At 38.7% G+C, this 15,357-nt stretch overlaps 1 protein-coding gene across 6 annotated transcripts in view; it reads left to right on the top strand.

Annotated features, from left to right (window-relative positions):
* LOC110962323 (C-Jun-amino-terminal kinase-interacting protein 4-like) overlaps positions 1-15,357 on the top strand; it is an 83,927-nt gene that overhangs the window by 47,374 nt on the left and 21,196 nt on the right. For 5 of the 6 annotated variants that reach the window (XM_051939017.1, XM_051939016.1, XM_051939015.1 and 2 more), the window contains 8 exons: positions 1,876-1,932; positions 3,011-3,190; positions 4,198-4,327; positions 5,493-5,582; positions 6,095-6,256; positions 6,359-6,530; positions 6,686-6,895; positions 6,959-7,133. In XM_051939017.1, the coding sequence (XP_051794977.1) occupies positions 1,876-1,932; positions 3,011-3,190; positions 4,198-4,327; positions 5,493-5,582; positions 6,095-6,256; positions 6,359-6,530; positions 6,686-6,895; positions 6,959-7,133 (1,176 nt within the window). The remainder of the gene's footprint in view (positions 1-1,875; positions 1,933-3,010; positions 3,191-4,197; positions 4,328-5,492; positions 5,583-6,094; positions 6,257-6,358; positions 6,531-6,685; positions 6,896-6,958; positions 7,134-15,357) is intronic. The other variant, XM_022210251.2, reaches the window with a different exon arrangement.

The raw sequence follows: 15,357 nt of genomic DNA, 5'->3' as shown, positions 1-15,357 counted from the left end.
TGTTTCATTTTGATCAAAAAATAAACATAAATAAAATAAAACATATCTTGCTTGCAAAATTTTATACCGGAACGTTCGTCAGTCGCTCACGTCGACGTCATAGCAATGCATTCATTGGTCGTTAGAGAGCTGAAATCCTCCGCGTGCGCACTGAGTACAGAGCTGACTTAGCTGCTGCAATGCTAACTTGACATCTCCCTGGATGGTGCCACTTCGACTTCCGAGAGCGACCCCGGCCTGCGGGATCGCGGATTAGCGCTCATCTGTCCGCAGATTGCTCTCCCACAACCTATACGTGGATCCAAACTTTAAGCCGTATCACTGCTGAAGTCTAATCACTTAGTCCTTGTGTCATTTCTGACCGACCCTGAAAACTTCATTCAAATCCCCGAGTCCGTTTTGAATGATGTGGGTAACAAGGAAATGATTCACACACGCTGATCGTCACATAACTCCGCCGTGGCTCTCAGCGGCGAGACCGAGACGCCCCGTCTGCCCCAGTTGTCCGACCACGGAGCGCGTTGCCTGTGGTAGCGTCCCGCTCAGGCGGTGGTCAACCCTCCGGATGACATGGACATTTCTCTCCACTCTTTGGTGGAATAATTAATCTAATTTACCTCATTCTTTCAGTGCTCTAATGGATCTGGATGCAACAGTTTCCATCATGGTGATTTGTCTGGTCTATTGTCCGCTCATTTCAGCCGTTCTAATATGTTTCGTGAGTGTGTATCAATCGATGATTTTTTTTTTCTTTTTTTGTATTCCACCACAGTATTGCACGGTTGTAAAACAGTTTAGCTCCGCTTTGGTGAAGAACATCAGTGAATTAATTGTTTATCACGCTCTTCAGCAGTAATTTTTATTGGTAAATGAGAGACATTAGTATCGCACATGTCTGCATCTTCAAACCATAAACAGGAAGTGAATTCGGTGACATACGTGCATTACGTTTGCGCTGGGAGCTGCTATGATTGGTGGAACTCACGGGAGGCGGGCCAAAATTGCGGGAAAGTTGCGGTGATTGGACAAAATTGCAATGGCTGAACTAATCACAAAATCAAATTCTCTGAGGAGAAGATACAAAGAGAAGAAGGAGGAATTGGTGCAAATGGACAAAACTAACGAGGACAAGGCTGTGCAGCTGACGCACTTGCCGTAAGATTTTGATTTTGTGTCTCTCTCTATATATATATTTTATGAAAGGTTAAGGCACTTGGCACAAGATTTTTTATTTTGTCATCCTGCTCTCTTTTTGATTAAGTGTTTTGTGAAAATTAGCGTGCAGATTTGTTGGTCATTTAAACCTAGTTGGTTGTTCAATCCTTGTCTCAATTTGTTTTTACTGGTTTGTGTGGTTGTTAAACATGTTCTTAATGGGCTAGTGGAGTCTTCCATGGGGACAGGAAATAAATGTGCAATATTTTGTCTAAATCTCTTCTTTTATAGTATTAGTAGCTGTTGCCTAATGGTTGGGAGTCAATCTTGAAAAGGTTGTACGTAAGTTTAAATTCAATACCATTCCATCGCTTAAGCGCCTCTGAAGCAAGGCACCCCACCTCACATTGCACCAGTTACTGTAACTAATACCCTGTAGCTAAATAACTAGGTCTCCTTGGATAGTGGTAAGTATGATGTAAGTGTTGTATGTCAAAATCTGCGTGCATATCAAAAAAGGTTTCTGATTAATACTTGCAACTCGGTGTCTTGATGGTTGTAAAAAAAATCTGAAGGTAGTAAAAAAAAGGTATTAAATGGTAGTAAATTTAACTTCAAGATTGGTGTATAAACCCTGAAAAAGAAAATAAGAGACATGCTAAAAACATCACAAGGGTCTGTTCATTTGTTTGATTTTAAGAGACGTCCTCTTTCTTTCAGGGCTTCAAAGGAGAACCCAGCTCTTCCAGAGAAGAAGAAATCCAGTCTCTGGCAATTGTAAGCTCCTCTTTTCATTTGACTTGAGGTCCTACATATCAAAAACCTCGTCATTACCGTGCTATTTATTTGTTTTGTGTTTCTCCTGTATTCCATGTTTTGGTTGTTTTCTCCAGGATGTAGGTAAATCTTGACTGACTTCTGATGTCATCATGATAAACTCTAAACAGAGGAGAGCCACTGAGGGAACAGTGCCTCTAATCTTTGTCACAGTAGTCTTTAATTCTTTGTCAAGGGCAGTTGTAAACATCAAGCTTTTACAGAAGCTTCTGAAGGATCTGATGTTAGAACATTATTTGTTTTCTTATTCATTCGGGCTCTCCTTTGTTGAGTTTCATAAGGAATGAGTTTGGTTTGGTTTGAAGATGGTCATTTCTTGGGGGAAGGTCTTTGGCAGTGGGAATGGAACAGTTGTCCGTATAAGAGACATAAGATCTGATAAATCTACCATCTCTGCCCTGTTTCTGTGTGTCCCTCTATATTGTGCCTGATGTTGTGATGTCTGTGTGCAGGAGGTGTGTTGGAGGGTAGTTATGGAGATGGGAGGGAAGGCAGGAATATGGGTGGAATTTGTTGATTTAAACAAAACCTATAAAGATAAACTTAGAGCTTTTTTTATGTTACATTTAATAGCTGTTATAAAAGTACTTATTAGAAACATACATGTAAAATGCCAAATGCCTTATGCGCTTACTGTAGAGTTATGGAGAAGTGTTTTCTGGTCAGACCTGTTCTGCTCTGTGTTGTTGACTAACCTCCAAGTTGGTGTACACTATTAACCCTGCAGCCCCTGCTTTCTAGCATTCTGAGCGTACAGCTGCTCTGATGCTTTGTATTTGGGTGGCAGATTAATTGAGTCCTTACAGCTTGATGGGAATATGTGTATCAGTGTGGCCGCCACCTGTATGCAGCTAGCATGGTGTGTTGGCATGGGGAAAGAACCTTTTTTACCCTTAAATGTTGAATCCTACCTCTTCTGCCGGAGCTACTGCTTGTGTCCATCCCTCTATACGTTTGTCTGTGTGCTTTCTTTTCCTCTCCCTTGTTTCTTCCCACTTCCCCGCCCTTACACCTCCAGTTTCAGCCGTTTGTTTAGCTCATCGGGCGGAGCAGCCAAGAAGCCGGCAGTGGAGGCGCCAGTGAACGTCAAGTACAACGCTCCCACCTCTCAGATTCAGCCGTCTGTCAAGAAGAAGAGTAGCACCCTGCAGCAGCTGCCCAGTGACAAGAGCAAAGCCTTCGACTTCCTCAATGAGGAGTGAGCCCGAAAGGGGAAATTTACACAAAAACATAGACATAATAGACATAATGTGACCTGTGTTTGCCAGGTGCTTTGACTCAAATACAAAAAACAGTCCACTCATGTAGTGCATAAGAACTGTTTGAAAATTTCAGTTTAACATTTTTCATTTCAATTTGGACTGCAACTCAATATTATTTTTATTATTGACAAAGGTCTTTTTCACACTTGGACAAGTGTTTTTAAAACATAGCCTTTTCTATATATTTTGACTTTTTGTCCTCAAGCAAAAACACTTTTAGGTCACTGAAAGATCTTTAGGAAAACATCTTCCAGGTTACATAAACAGAAATTGAAGATGTTCACTTCCTGATTGGATCTTAACAGTCACAAACAGTAGCCATCCCTGATCATTTGACTCTACAGCTCAGAACTAAACCTCTGCTTCATTTTTACACCAACACATGCGTACTTGACATGTCATGTGATGTATGTTGTCAAGCATGTTAATAACATTTTATTTTAAAATGACAAAGTATTACCGGATTGAAGATGCTAGATTTGTTTATTGTCATTGCTTGTGTATTTGCAGACATAAAAACACTGTAGCCTAACTTACCAATATTTTTTTTTGAGTAACAGAGTTAATTCATAAAATCTCTAAAAACAGTAAAAATGTCTTGGTGCAGAAGACAAAGAACCTTTTTAGAAACAAAAATAGGAATATTAGACTTTTTTTTTGCTAAGAAAAATAAAAATACAAGACAAAAAAAATCATAAAATCCCCTCATTTAGGTGGGTTTTACCAGTAGATTTTTGCTAAATTAATAGGAGTCATGAAAACACTGATTAATCAACTAATAGTTGCAGCTCTACACTCAAGTTTATAAAATTATTTGATTAATGGGGACCTGTGTTTAATTGATATGACTTGTAGGAATGTTTAAAATGTTGACAGAAAAATGTAATTTAGACTTTTTCAGTGTAGAAGCTGGTTTTGTCAATGAACTACTATTTTCCCACAGAGCTGCAGCTGATAATGTGGTATCCAGGCGAGAACAGAAGAGGGCTCAGTACCAGCAGGTCAAAGCCCATGTCCAGAAGGAGGACGGCAGAGTGCAGGCATATGGCTGGAGCCTGCCTAAGAAATTCAAAGTACGAACATGATCATCAAAATCTTGACAACTGGGTCATTCCGTATGAAATCAACCAATTTTAAGAAAACTTCCCACCAGACCCTCTTACATTTTGCTAAGTTTTACATACATTTAGTACATTATATATGATGGGAAAATCCAAAATTTGAATGCTTTATTGTCATTAGTTTCAAAGTTATGGCCATTTGAAGTAGGTAGGGGGTGGGTACCCTATTATTGCGGCCAAAATTATGACTTGAAATTTTCGACCATTTTCAGGCTTCTATAACTTCTGAACAACAAAAGATAGAGATCTGAAATTTTCAGAATCATTTCACAGTGACCTATAGTCCTCAGAAATGTGAAAATATTTACTTTATGTTTATAATTGCATGTTACAGAGAATGACAAAGTTGCGATTTTATCCATCACAAACTTCTAAACTTGGCCACCCATTACACAAAAACTAATCATCATATCCATTAGAAATTTTATGTGGTATAATTTGGCTATCTAAGCATTGGATATGTATAAAATGAAAGTGCTATGGTATGTAATGCATGAAATATGAACAGCTAAAAATCAAAAATATCTGTCCGACCTTCGGATTCAAAGGGCAGTATCAGCATGTGGGATAGGTGGTATCAAAAAATAAAAGACATTATGTGAAATTACAGGAATTTCCCTAAATTTTGACACCAAACACAACTTGCTTCTATAAACCCTTCTATGTTTAATGTTGACCTTTGAATCTGAAGGTCAGACAGATATTTTTGTCCTATTTCTGAGGACTATAGGTCACTGTGAAATGATTCTGAAAATTTCAGATCTCTATCTTTTGTTATTCAGAAGTTATAGAAGTCTGAAAATGGTCGAAAATTTCAAGTCTTAATTTTGGCTGCAATAATAGGGTACCCCCTACGTACTTCAAATGGCCATAACTTTGAAACTAATGACAATAAAGCATTCAAATTTTGGATTTTCCCATCATATATAATGTACTAAATGTATGTAAAAACTTAGCAAAATCTGAGAGGGTCAGGTGGGGACCACTGGTTGAAATGATATGGAATGACCCAACTACACTTACAGAGCCGGTTGTATTTATTATTGAATTGCTGTGATGTAGGCTTCAGCAGAAACAAGCTATAATGCAGTTGTTCTGTGTGTTTTTTACTTTTCAGGCCAATGGTGGTCAAACAGAGAGCAAGATGAAGAATCTACCTGTCCCTGTCTTTCTTAGACCACTGGATGAGAAAGATGCTTCTATGAAGGTGTGTCCTCAAGTTTTGCAGATTTAATTCTCATATGGAAGATGTATAGAGTTTCTGCTGGCTCAGACTGTGCCACTGGGGGGTGACTACACAGTATAATAAGCACAATGAGCCTGCAAACAGTAAAGGACATCAGTGTGTAAAGTTATTTGACATAAATCTGTGAACTTTCCTGTTACTTCTGACCATTTGATACACATTCTGCTGAATAAAGGAAACACCAGTACTATAACTGGTTTAAAAAACGGGAAAAATCCTGAATTTTTATTGGTTGGTATTCTTCTATCCTATGTAGGTGACATTTTGACTGTAACTTCTTGTAGCCCAGTATTGCCCAGATCCACCAGAAAATTAGTATATTAGTCTAATCCAAGGAAATGCATTAGTAACTATGGTACAGTAAATGTGTTTCGTCTGTGTTTCAAATATTTGGCAAACATTTGAAGTATTACTGCAGTATTAACACACCATTTGTTGTATCTGACTGCTGTTACTGTGTGCCTGGGCTTCAGCTGTGGTGTGCTGCCGGCGTGAACCTCTCTGGAGGTAAAACCAGAGACGGGGGTTCGATTGTGGGAGCCAGTGTGTTTTACAGTCATGTGCCAGGACCAGAGAGCCCTAAAAAGAAGATAGGATCTCAGAGCAGCCTGGATAAACTGGATCAAGAACTCAAGGTACACACACATCTTCATCAAGTCATCCTGCAGGGATACATAGTGATACGAATAGAAACATAAATAATACGTAATTCAAATCCTCTGTTGCTGTTGTTGCAGGAGCAGCAGAAGGAGCTGCGGCACCAGGATGAGATGTCGTCACTGGTGTGGATTTGCACCAGCACGCAATCCACCACTAAAGCTGTTGTCATTGATGCCAATCAGCCCGGAAACATCCTGGAGAGCTTCCTTCTTTGTAATTCCCACGTGCTCTGCATTGCTAGCGTACCGGGTGAGTGGATGTTTTTGTACTTATGTGCATCACACAGAGGGAATATTGTTTGACTTGCATTTATATACAAATAACTTGTTCTGCGTTCAGTTGACACTCAGGGGAGTGACATCAATTATGAGACACTGCGTGATTTTTCTGATAATTTTTTGCAGGTGCAAGAGAAACAGACTACCCAGCTGGAGAAGAAGTGCCTACAAACCCTGATGCAGGACCAGTGGGAAATGGCAGCTCGTCAGCAACCAATAGCAGCTCAGCGGGTGGCGACAGCGTGCTTGGAGGCATCACCGTGGTGGGCTGTGAAGCTGAGGGAGCAACAGCTGTTCCTCAGACAGCAGGCCCTCCTGGAAAACGTGGAGAAACTGGTAAGAGCCTGAGTCACTAATAATCACCTTCTGCTTCCTGACACCATTTTTATGCAGGACTAGAGCTCATCTTGTCTACAGAATCCAAACCAGCAGAGGAAGCCACAGAGGCAACAGAGACCAGTGCAGGACTCGCAGACCAGCGAGAAAGCCTGAGGGGAGTCTACACTGAGCATGTGTTTACTGATCCACTAGGAGCTCAGCAGACAGCAGAGACTCCAGCCAACTACTCTCAGAGGTAAGCAAGCCTATTACCCAGCACAATGATGCTATCTTTTAGTCTGTCTAATTAAAGGTTCAGTTTTATCTGTACAACTGTAAAGATTCCACTGAGTAACAAGATCAATTCACTGTAAAACCATTTACTGCTGGCAAATATTTATTTCAGTTCATAAAACCTTCAAGTCAGATTCTGTTTCTACATTACTTATTAGTTGTGTATGTAGAAACTACACTTATGATTAAAATTGCGCTCATTTATCAGGGGCCCCACTCAAATATTTTTACATTGGCCATTTGGGAGACCTTTATCAGGAGTATTTTAGATTGAATATTATTAAATGTACTTGCATTGATCAGTCTTGTAATCGAATGTTGGGAACTCTGATTTCATTGACCTCCAGTTCCCAAACAAGAAATATACATGTAGAACTGACGATAATTACACAAGCAAACAGTGAACAGCAATGATGTAACAAATAACAGTGAATCAATAAATGTAGAGAAACAAATTAATTAATCAATTGGGATCATCACTAGAAGCAGTTGGTAGAGCTGTGATGAATTTGGAATCACTTTAGAATTGTAAGTCAATTCTAATTGGTAGTGTCTACAGATGCGGACCCGTAGCCTGTGGCCTACGGATACGGCACTTTCCCTTCCATAAATATTAATGAGACGTACATGAAAATTAATGAGCCGGCTGATGAACGCGCTTTGTGATTGGCTGGTAATCCAACGTACATAAATATTAATGACCCGGTTTGGTAATCCGAGTGATGAAGGCGCTTCCGTGATTCGAGGTGAATCTGCGTGCCGAGCCTGGAAGGAAAATGGCACTTGCGGGGATGTGTAGCCTTGATGATCTGCTGGATGAGCTGGTTCAGGAATGCAGAGACAGGACTGCACTTGTTTGCACTGAAAAGGTACCGAAATAAAAATACGAAGAGTCAGAGCTCATAGTTGGAGAGAAAATGTTCGTGCTGTTGCATTGTAAAAGTTTAAAAGTTACTTTAAGAAGACCTACTTGAAATAAAACATAGAAAAACAAAAAACCCAACTTAAACTGTAGAAAAAAACATTAACAAGCCAAAAATAAGTAGTCAGTATAGCCCAGCAAAATGGCACAAAGAATTCAGTTTTAAGTCCCAGTTGCATTCCAGTGCCTTTTTTATGCAGAAAGTTTCGGAGCTAAATTCAAATCAACATCTAACCAGTCATGGATCTCTTCCTCCCAAAGGGTGGTGTTAAGCTGTCTGGAAGAGGTCAGAGGTCAAATACCTTTAGAACTGAATTTGAAATGATATAAATGTACAAATCCCTTTTTAAAATATCTTTTACTGTTTAAGATGTGAAATCTCACTGAACAAGATTAGATTGACATCAAACATAATATGTTTATCTCATATAGTTTGTGTGATAGTAGTAAAAGGTATAAACGTAAGAATAAACTTACAAATTGTAAAATTTTAGGATACATGGAGGTAAACTTCTTATATAACTAAGACTGCAAGCATATACATTCAATAATAAGAAAATTAGGACTTAAATTAGACTTGTCCATAAAGTGTCTTTACAATTTAAAAAAAATATTACAAAGGCAGTTGATAAAATATCTTAACCAGATTTGTTTTATTGTAATTAGGGGTGGTCAAAGTTTTTTCTACCTCATACACCTCTGTGTGGGCTCCATTAGTTGCACGAAGCACATCAAGATGGTACTCGATTTCTTGCCATATTTGCTGTTGCATAGCCTCATCAATGGTGGCAATGGCATCAGAAATCTTTTGCTTCAAGTCATTGATGTCCCATGTCTTTGGTTGATACATGATATCGTCACCATATCCCCATAGAAAGAAGTCCAACGGAGTGCTATCTGGTGAACGTGGTGACCAAGGAATTGGCCCATCCATTCCAATCCACCAGTCTGAGGAGTAGCCATTTTTTAGGGTTTCATTTAGCGTTACCTCTTTTACTAACAGGATACCTGAAACACACAATTTCAGTGTGATTACAAACTTTAATAAGCGCTGATTACAATATAACAAATCTGGTTAGGATATCTTATTAACTGCTTTTGTAATAAATTCTTAAAACTGTAAAGAGATTTTATGGACACCCTGTATATACTTGGGATAAGAGTCTCTCTCTGTCTGAGAAGGGGAGTGTTTGTGTGTTATGTGTGCATCTTCCACAAACACTTCAGATGTGACTCTCTCCTCTTTAGTACTGGTCCAGATGACTTGATATCACAGATTGAGTCCAGATTTAGGATCATCACTCCAGTGATGCTAAATTTCTTTAATTTTCGGATATTAACTGTTCAATTTATTATTGTATAGAAATCTCTTCTTCTCCAGAGGTGTTTTTTTCTCAGTATTGTCACTTTATGACTCTTACCAGGTTCTGATAGAGGTAGGAGACATCCTGTTGTTTTCATGATGGCTGTGAGTGGTCCTTTAGTAGTAAATATCCGATCTGCAGATATTTCCATTTAGGCGAAAATTTTGGGTTAGCTGTCTTCTGAAATGGTTTCTTAACAAATTTACAGCTGTGAGAAAACGTCTTTGGATTCTCTCTGTGTTGCTCTGGAATGTGCTTGTTGTTCTGCCCCCCAGTCCACTATTGTGTTTTCCCCTTGAAGAAACTGAGTGTCCCATCAGGCATGAAACTACTGAAAACTGCAAGCCAGCTGTGGAAAATAACAAAGCAAATTTACTCCAAATCTACATTTATGGTCTGTCTGAACTGCACATTGGATGGTCAGATAACTTTTACCACTTCGCATCATGGCTGGTCAACTGTGCAGCAGTGAGGGTAGAGTCAAGCATTGTACTCCTCTTTTCTAGCTTTCTAGCCTCTCATTTACAGTGGTGGCCAATACTTTAGACCAAAGTACAAAACTGAATGTTATTGCATCAAACTGTTCCATACAATCTTGACATATTTATTGTGAATTACCCAATCATATTCACATTTATTAACATCACAATTGAAATTTTGTTGCATATAACTAAAGAGAAAGAAAATGTTTTTCTAAATTCCAGGTGGTCTAAACTTATGACCATTTTTTTGTGTTTCAATATGTAAAGAAATTTAGTCCTAAACTGAGCTCAAACCACATTTTTATTTAACAGCTACCAATAATATAGTCTATGTCAATAATTTGTAGGGTATCCCTTCTGCTTGATGACTTCTTGCAGCCTGCGAGGCATAGACTCCACCAGTTTTCTGCAGATGTCTCCAGTAATTTTTGACCAGGTTGACTGACAGTCTTCCCATAGCTTGTCCCGATAGTGATTAAGGATTTCCCACAGGTTTTCAATAGGGTTCAAGTCTGGAGACTGCGGTGGCCACTCCAAAACTTTAAAATTCTTCTTGCTCAGCCACTACTTGGTCTTCTTTGCTGAATGGTTCAGGTCGCTATCATGCTGGAAAATGCCTCACCTATGTCCCAATAGCTTCTTCATACTTGGCAACATCGACTTCTGCAAGATGTGAATGTTCTGCTCTGTCTCCATGATGCCTTTAACTCGATGTATACGACCAACCCCACCTGCTGACATGCACCCGTACACCATGATATTGCCACCTCTATGTTTCACTGCGCCATGCAAGTTTCTTGGATTGACAGCCTCTCCTGCCTTTCTCCTAATGTACACTGTGCCATCTGATGCTCTCATGTTGTACTTGTAGAGGTGGCAACATCATGGTGTGGGGGTGCTTGTCAGCAGGTGGGGTGGCTGAGCAAGATGAAGTTTAAGGTTTTGGAGTGGCCACCGCAGTCTCCAGACTTGAACCCCATTGAAAACCTGTGGGAAATCCTTAATCATTATCGGGACTAGTCCACTCATATAAAAAAATGAAGAGAAGCTGTTGGAAGACTGTCAGTCAACCTGGTCAAAAATTACTGGAGACATTCTTCAAATTAGGCATTATGTCAAAAGCTCAGTTCCAAATTTTGAAACCATACCAGAAAAGTGCCAGGGCTTAAAGTTTTCCGGCGCCGCGCCGGATTTCCGGCCCATGGAAGTGTACCATTTAAAAAATGTCATCCACCTCCGTCCCGAAGGCTCCAAGCATGTGCGTCATTGTGCATTCAGTTGCTCCGCTTTAATCAATCAAACTCCAAATCCTACATTAAAAATTATACACTTTCTGTCCAGGCATGCGACTTTCTGATAGAACTTTTATCCAATTACAGTTTTCTAACTGCGAGTGCGCATCGACTGCTGGGCGCACGATATGCTGCGCCCTCTTGCTTCGGCATCGTCAGTGCTGCTGAGCCACTGATAAGAAATAACAGTGTCCCACAAACAAAATCCAAATTTGCAATATTTGTTGGTGTTTTTTGTAATTATATTTAAAGGGAATTGCTGGAAACACATTGATATATATATTGCATATTATTTATTTTATTTCTGCTTGGACTGTATACCCATTCCACACGTGTCCCAGCCCTGTGGCTGCCTGGTCTCTCCAGAGCGCACGGAGCTCCAATCTGTGAGTGGTGCGGTGAAGAATCGAGCAGCTGATCACTGGTCAGTAGCGTTGGAGCTTGTGTTTAGCCCAAAGACGCAGATACTAAAGTTTACTCAGACTTTGTGTGACAGAGGAGAGAGGATGTGTCTCTGCTGATTAACAAAGAGAGCAGCCGCTGCCGCGATCCCTGAGCCGCGGTGTGTTGACTCGCCCCATTGGCGTAAGTGCGTCAGTGGCGATGCGCGTGCACGCCCCACAGTCCCCATGGTTTCGCCACAAAATAAAAACAAACGGGCTTAGGTACTGAATTAAAAAAAGTAACAAAAACAGAAGTTGTTGATTTTGTTTGATTTCTTAATCTTTAAACATTTTCTGTGTGTTTTACAACGGCAAAAGGAAAAAAAGGAAACAGCTTTTTAGTTTGCTGGATTTTATTTTGAAAGGGAAAAAAATCAAAGATCAAGCCATACGGATTTGTCCCATTATTCTCCTCAGAACATCTGTTTAGTTAAATATGCACAAACTGAATGTAGCTTAGGTGATATTAACCTTTTTTATTTGAGGACATATAGGATGTTTGTAATAATGAGTTAAATAGCTCTCAGCAGATTTTGTGACCTTATGCGTCCGAATGATGTCTAGCCACAAACAAAAACTCTCCAATCTTAAGCAAATATTGTTAGTAAGAACAGAACGAACGTATGGGTTGTGTGAAATGAATAATGGATAGATAGTTAAATAAGAATGTTCTTAGCCTGCTTTTCACCGTTTTTTCTTCCCAAAATATAGATAAAAATAGAAACATTTAAATTGAAAGCCGACTGAACAAATTATACAGTGAATACATTTTTTCCCTTACCAAAAACGAACAAAATGTGTGTCAGTTCAAATTGAAAATCAAATGATTGAAACTAATCACACAGATTATTGAGGTGTATCAAATGAGCAGTTACTAACATGCGTATGTGTGGTTATGTGCTACAGAGGGCTTCTTAATCACATCTGTGTGAGAAATGGGCTGACTCCAGAGGAAAAGGCCAGAGTAGAAGTTCTTCAGCATGAGCAGTCCATTGCCGCCAGGACCCAGATAAACCAGATCAGGAAGGCCCAAATTTCTTTGCTAGTTACAGAGTTTGAGAGAGTCAGCATCATGATCAACTTATTCAGAGGTATCTTATATTGTGAGGCAATAACTAAAATTGCATGTAAGAGTTAATACTAGTACTTTTATTACCTGCTTAAATACAAAGTTGGTATAGCAAGTGACATATGACAATTTATTCTCTTGTAGTGTTCCAGAGAATATTAAACAAGTTAATTCTGTTGTCTGTGTTTTGCAGTTTATTTCAACAAACAACATTTTGAACAACATGTTAAAAAGAAAATGTTCAGAAAATTCACAAACAAAGCAAAAAAGAAAAAAAGAAATGACTTTTTCAAACAGTATTCTCCAACCACTTAATATTCTCTTGAGACTGACACTTGAGATAATGTTGTCACTAAAAATTGTGCCTTGTGAAGGAAAGCAGCATAGTTTTGTAGCAGTTTGGTTGTGGTTGGTGTTGTTTTGAGTTCTTGTTAAATCTACTGAAGAGATAAAAATTATTAAAAGTTATTAATAATATATGTACTTGATTTTCATGATTTTTTCCCCTTTACACTAAAATAAATCTTTGCAATTATAGTGATGTGGTATTGAAACATCAACACAAAAAAAAAATCGGACTTGGGGCACTTTCTAAAATGTCTTAAGTTTTGGCCAAGTAAGGTTTTACATTTGAGCAACAATAAAATAGTGGGATCATAATGGACATTATTTCCACCAGATGACCTCATATTTGCTCTGAATTAATAGAATCTCATGTATATTGTGTTTTAGTGAGTTTTAAAACACATTTAAATACGTTTATTGACACTATAAATTGGATCTTAGAAGTTCAGGCTCAGGATTTTTTCTCACTTTAAGCCCTGAAGTGCTCATTATATGAACTTATGTTGCTTCCTTCCGATTCCAAACATCTCATATCTCGTTTTGTGTCTTTGTTCTCCACTTCTGCATCTTCTGATCACCTTAAAGAAGCTTGGTCGAATGAACTGGAGTTTGAAGTCTCTAATGATATCTGGTCTGAGGCTTTGACTAGAATTCACACCTGTTCTATCAACGTGAGATACAGGTTGATTCAATTCAAAGTTATGCATCGCCTGCATTATTCAAAGTCCAAACTGCATAAAATCTACCCTTCACTTTCTCCATTATGTGATAGATGCAGAGGTGCAGAGGGGTCTTTATTGCATCTTTTCTGGTTGTGTTCTCAACTGCATACATTTTGGTGTGAGATTTTTCAGTGGTTTAGTAAGGCCTATGGCTTGGACATTTCCCCTGATCCAGAGCTGGCACTCTTTGGGTGCTCAAAGACTGCCCTTAGATACTCACCTGAGATACAGCAGGCCCTAATGATTGGCATGGTTGCTGCAAAGAAGATAATTCTTCTGGTTTGGAAAACCCCTACTCCCCCTTGCTTTCAGAGATGGCTCAACGAAATGATAATGACTATCCAAATGGAAAGGATTCGCTTCTGTAAATTAAAATCTCAAAGCAAATTCCTGGACATATGGGGCCCATTCATTGACTGTCTAAAAAGCAAATAATTGTTTTGACTTTTTTTTATTATTCTAAACTCAGTATATACAGTATGCGTGCATGCATACATATATATATATATATATATATATATATATATATATGTGTGTGTGTATGTGTGTATATGTAGATATATGTATACTTTATTGGCATTTCCGTGACATCTGACCATGTACCCATTAATAATATTGTATTTCTTTAAGTTGGTAACTTCATCTGGCAGCTCTTCTGTGTTGTTGTCTTCTGTTTTGCTGTTTTGTCATCTTTTTTTTCATTTTGCCTTTTGTACTTTGTATAAATATTTGAAAATCCTGAAAATAAAATATATTAAAAATTACTGGAGACATCTGCAGAAAACTGGTAGAGTCTATGCCTCGCAGGCTGCAAGAAGTCATCAAGCAGAAGGGATACCCTACAAATTATTGACATAGAATATATTATTGGTAGTTGTTTAATAAAAATGTGGTTTGAGCTCAATTTAGGACTAAATTTCTTTACATATTGAAACACAAAAAAACGGTCATAAGTTTAGACCACCTCGAATTTAGAAAACATTTTCTTTCTCTCTAGTTTTGTGTAACAAAATTTCAATTGTGATGTTAATAAATGTGAATATGATTGGGTAATTCACAATAAATATGTCAAGATTGTATGGAATAGTTTGATGCAATAACATTCAGTTTTGTACTTTGGTCTAAAATATTGGCCACCACTGTATTGCTCAACTATTGGTGGATTTTTTATGAGTACAACCCAATGCAACAATCAAAAACATCTAGTTTTACTCCTGGCTTTTTAAAACAGCCATGCTTAACATAACCTCTACCACCATTAAAGACACTACAATCTACTTTATTGGACTCAAAGAAGTTAATGGAAACTAGTATACGTGTAATTTTCTGTCCACTTTGTGGTTTCTGTATCCCTGTACACAGACTGATGCAGGCTTTCAACACAGACACGCAGATCTATTCATACTACAATATACATGCTACAGGGTACATGTCACTTAGACGGTCACATTGCACCTCACACTGAACACAAAAAAAACATGAGCTCCTGTGGGTGTTTCTGAAAGACTGTGACTTTGCACTTCGTACAGGATGTAGCAGCTGGCTAC

The sequence above is a fragment of the Acanthochromis polyacanthus genome, chromosome 19, assembly GCF_021347895.1.
Source record: "Acanthochromis polyacanthus isolate Apoly-LR-REF ecotype Palm Island chromosome 19, KAUST_Apoly_ChrSc, whole genome shotgun sequence".
In the NCBI taxonomy this organism is placed as follows: Eukaryota; Metazoa; Chordata; class Actinopteri; family Pomacentridae; genus Acanthochromis; species Acanthochromis polyacanthus.
The sequence above is the reverse complement of the archived record's forward strand: the minus strand, read 5'-3'. Positions and strand labels throughout refer to the sequence as shown.